Source organism: Salvia hispanica, chromosome 3 (genome assembly GCF_023119035.1).
Source record: "Salvia hispanica cultivar TCC Black 2014 chromosome 3, UniMelb_Shisp_WGS_1.0, whole genome shotgun sequence".
Lineage (NCBI taxonomy): Eukaryota > Viridiplantae > Streptophyta > Magnoliopsida > Lamiales > Lamiaceae > Salvia > Salvia hispanica.
The window spans coordinates 54,673,661-54,678,333 of record NC_062967.1 but is presented as its reverse complement, the minus strand read 5'-3'; the positions used below and the strand labels follow the sequence as shown (position 1 = coordinate 54,678,333).

At 34.1% G+C, this 4,673-nt stretch overlaps 1 protein-coding gene across 1 annotated transcript; it reads right to left on the bottom strand.

The window, feature by feature from the left end:
• Positions 1-884: 884 nt before the first annotated feature.
• On the bottom strand, positions 885-3,237 carry LOC125211496. The gene is made up of 5 exons (XM_048111323.1): positions 3,020-3,237; positions 2,325-2,443; positions 1,778-1,835; positions 1,575-1,652; positions 885-1,242 (listed from the first exon to the last, which is right to left on the bottom strand). Exons 1-5 carry the CDS (start codon positions 3,183-3,185, stop codon positions 1,049-1,051), a joined length of 615 nt encoding a protein of 204 aa, XP_047967280.1. The 5' UTR covers positions 3,186-3,237; the 3' UTR covers positions 885-1,048.
• Between the last annotated feature and the right edge of the window lie 1,436 nt (positions 3,238-4,673).

Sequence of the window (4,673 nt, the reverse complement as noted above, 5' to 3'; positions counted from 1 at the left end):
CATGGCATTGCCATGAGTATCGGTAGTAGGCACGTTCCGCAACTCGCGACCGAATTTGAGCACAATCCGACACCTTTGACGCCGTCGTCGTTTTGGCTTCACGTTCACTCTCATTATTCCAAATATAAATAAAATCTTTTTATTTTACAATTTTATTAAAAAATATAAAATGACATTTTAGTAAAAAAGTTTATTAATCTAATCTAAACTCTAAATCTAAAACCTCAAAACTTCTCTTTTCTCTTTTATATATGTATAGATATTAAATATGAAAATGATGGGAAGCATTAAGGTGTCACCATAGTTAGAGTGACAACGTACCACCAATCTCGTGCTACCACGTGGCACGCTATCCAGCAATATCATAGTAAGCGTTTTAGATGGATTTCTACAGATTGCATGATACTCCTACGTGGATTGTTGTGCGGAGTGCCGAGTATTGTTGTATTAGCTATACAACAAAATAACGGTATAAAAAAGCAATTTGTCTATATATACACTACAACTGAAACATTCTATGCCTATACAACAATACTTAACAATCTACACAGCAATCCACCTATTACTATCTTGCAATCTCTAAACGCATACTAAATGAGTATTGCTGGATATGCCTCTAATATTGCTGAATTACATGCCACATGGCAGCACGAGATTGGTGGTACGTTATCACTTTAAAAAGGGTTGTCATCTTAAATAAATCTAAAAATGATAGTTAACATATAAATCTAAAAATAGGAGAGTATATATATCCCCATTTCAAAGTTTCGAACAAAAATACCTTTTAACCAAATTGCTACGAGCTCAGACACCCTAATATACAAGTACTCAATTCCTCGTATTCTCTGACATATAAGAAGTTGATAGAAGAAATATACACATAATTCAAAACATAAACAAGCTCTGTTATAACATAATTTATTCCTCCATAGTAGTTTGATAAGTGGATTTAGTAGTTGGTTGATTAAATCAAAAGGGCATGAAAAACAATTTCTCATAACTCAGTCACATTCCGGAACTCAAAACTACCTTCCACGGCCAAAAATTATTATAGAGGCAAAAGCAAGACCGGGCAAGGGATGAACTCCGCTAAAAGATTTGCGTCGACATGTTTGGAGTGGATGGCCTCCATGCTCAAAACCACCAGATCCATATTCATTTCATCAGCAACCTCTCCGATGATTGCAGTCGGCTTGTTTCCTCCTCCAAGTCGCTCTAACAGTTTGAATTCTTGGAAACCCCCTGTATTGTTTGTTGATAAACAAGTCAACCAACATTTCTTTATCCAACTGAAATGTATGAACTCAACAATACTACTCCCTCCGTCCCATTAAATATGCAACATTTGGGAATCGACACGGGATTTTATGTAGTGTTTTTGTGTGTTAATGAAGAGAGAGTAAAGTAAGAGAGGTGAAAAATTGTTTCCATTTTAGGAAACGTTTCATTTTTCAATGGGACAATCCAAAAATGAAAACGTTTCATTTTTAATGGGACAAAGGGAGTACAATATATTATCAAACAACAAAGTTCTCAAGAAATAAAATTTCATATGAACCTATGGACAATTTTACCTTCAGCTAAATGCCAGCGAATACTAGCTAGTTGAGTATCATGCTCCGACAATGTTTCCTTCTCCTTTTCATCGATAACTGCAAACAACATTAAGTTCCATATTTCTTGAATCCGTCTGAAGCATGTAAGTTCTCCCCCCAACTACATCCCACCAGTTAGTTTTGCAGAAATTTACAAGAGAAAGGTGGAGTGTTGACCATACCTACAACTGTTACTTCAGCCCCATATTTCTTTGCCAGAGCAGCAATTGTCGATGTTGCCTATTGAAGCAATGCTAGTTCTATAAGTATAACCACAAATACATAGGCGAATCACAAGGTAAGCACTAAGCGATAAATATAGCTTTATCCAACAATCTGTAGCCAGCAGAATGGGTCTCTAACCTGTATACATTTGCTCGATGTCGTACATACATAGTAATAGTAGAGATGTTGAACTAATGATTTTTTTTTTCCTTTTACATAGTAAAAGTAAGGAGTTCAAAAATAGAATCTGAAGCTGGGATTTCAGAGAGCACAAGCACATGACTTTGATACTGGTTGATAATGAGTGACAAAAGACTATACTACCATGCTAGGAAAAGTAAATAAAAATTTGGGGGCAAACCTGTTGCAACTTATTACTCCATTTAACAAGGATTTTCTACAGTTCAACAGGTTGCTAGAGACCTCCAAGTCTACACCAACTTACCATGGCAACCATAATATGCAATTAAGTTTCTCCCAGAACAAAACAAAAAAGGATCATACCTGCTTTGTACCGTCTGTAAGATAAGGGTTACGGTCTATGACTGGAAGGAGCAACTGCTTGAATTCAGTAAAGGTATATGCAAGAGGAATGGCTTCTGCTTCGTTTGGTTTAGATTTCACTGGAAGGAGAAAAGATGCAAGAAATCTTCAGAAATTGAAACACATGCTCACAAACTGAGAATTTGAACTCATTATGGGTATTGCAACATGCTACTCCATTTTCTTGAGAGAAAAATAAATCCTTAGTTAGTGATAACTATCAAGATTCAAAATCACAAAATCAAATTCCAAATAATAGGCTTAATTAACCAAACTTCACCACACTCGTATAGTCCGAATATGAAAAATGAAATGAAATTAACCTCACCTCCTATTCAGCTTACTCCTTTTAAGCTTTTGTAGTTACCCTAAACTAGTAGTGTTGTGCTGTGTTGTAATGATGCACTTCCGATTCTTAACTATATGATCGAGTAGAGAACTTATTTGACATATTCAAGAAGCAATTTTCCCAGTTCATAAGAAATCACAAATAAGAGTCAATAATAGTTCCACAAATGCTTGATCAAAAACTAGAAATTATCTAATTGGAAGCATCCACAACAGAAACTATCATCAACAACTTAGGAGGGATGTCCACAACAGCATAGTTCAAATTTCAAATGCCCTCTTAAATTTGTAAAATTGAGTCAAATCACCTCGAAGCAGGGATGCAGGGGAGGGTGGGAGAGGAAAGCAGAAATTGCGTCGCCGCAAAGGTGAGTAGGAGAGAGCCGGAAGGGGTGGTGTGAGAAGAGACGCAGCGGTGAAGAGGGGGTCTGCAGTCTGCAGCGGAAGTGCAAGCGAGCAACGCGAGACGGCCATTGAAGAAGAAGATTCAGGAAAGTGCTATCAAGATTTTGTTATATGTACTCTATTATTTTCGAAAAGTCTGATGCTTTTAATATAAAATCAAATTTATTCCTTCCTTCGTCCGAGTCATATTTTATTTTCAAAATTAATATAAAAACTTGACCTCATGATCCACTAAATTTTTTAAAATAAAAATAATATAATTTCATATTTTTTCTCTCTCTTACTTTATTCTCTTACTTTATTCTATCTATTTAACTCATAAGAACATCTCCAACAGTACTGCAAAACTTAAAATACAGTAGGAAAATACCTCCAACAGTACTGCAAAACAAATCCTATTATAAGTTTTTGATGAAAAAATACCTATCTTTAGGTTTACACTAAAATTATACTAAAAAACTTTTTAGATTTTGATTTATTGCATTCAAGTCCAAATCATTATATATTTATGAAATGAACAAGGAAAGGTAGAGAAATGAAAATGCAAGAAGAAAAGGAATGGAGAAAAAACTTACAGTAATTCAGTAAAACACGCAGACATCAGGTTGGAGAAGAAGATAACAAATAAAAACCTAAATAATTCTATTAATATTATTTAATTATTGATTAGTGGGCTGGCCCATTTCTTTATACACGTTTTTTTATAAAATTAATTCAAAAGCAAGACTGAAAATCTAAAATATGATTAAGAATATAAAAATATAAAGACACAACCTAATCAAAATAAAAATATGCATAAAAAGAAACGTGACCTAAATAAAATAAGATTAAGAAGATACAATAAACTTAAAAGTTATATTAATAAGCTAAATACGAAAAAAAATAGAAAGATTAATAATTAAAATTATACGTTTTTTAATTATATTATATTTATGTAATAAATAATAAATTTTATATATAGTCATATTAATTAATAAGTCTTATTATGTTATTTAATAGTATAATTTAATTTAATCAAAGTTATTGACAAATTGCTATGGGGTTGTGTGCAATTTAGATAAAATATTAAATATGATCGCAAAAGTATAAAAAGTAAGTGAGTGGAGAATATTCTTTTTTGTTTAAGTTTAGTGTAAATGGTTGTCTTGAGTACCTATGATGGTGACCACATCTGCTGGCATGTGATGTTTGGACATAGAATCGAGTCCTTGTAAATGGGCAAAGCCAGGTGCTCTTATTTTACGACGGTAGGGACGATTGCTTCCATTACTGACCAGAAAGACACCAAATTCTCCTTTAGGTGCTTCAACTGCGGTATAGGTAGAAGAAGCTGGTACGGAAAACCCTTCTGTATAAGGTTCGAAATGGTGAATTGAGGTAGAGTAGACCGATGATCCTGTAGTCATTTGGCCGGCTATTGAAAGAAAAAGCTTGCATCTGCTCCCTCTATTATATAACCGGTCCATCTCTCTCCAAACCTAACGTGGTAGTTTCCCATCATAGGGCTTTCTATCTATAGATTAGAAAGAAGTCCTCTATCAACAATGCCTTTAGCGG

Bases quoted from the DNA above. Each gene is read 5' to 3' on its own strand.
- LOC125211496 (XM_048111323.1), bottom strand. From the start codon at position 3,185: ATGGCCGTCTCGCGTTGCTCGCTTGCACTTCCGCTGCAGACTGCAGAC. The intron at 2,444-3,019 runs GTGATTTGACTC...TTCTCCTTCCAG, and splicing joins CCCTGCATCCCTGCTTCGAG to TGAAATCTAAACCAAACGAA. The intron at 1,653-1,777 runs GTATGGTCAACA...TGTTGTTTGCAG, and splicing joins GGCTGAAGTAACAGTTGTAG to TTATCGATGAAAAGGAGAAG.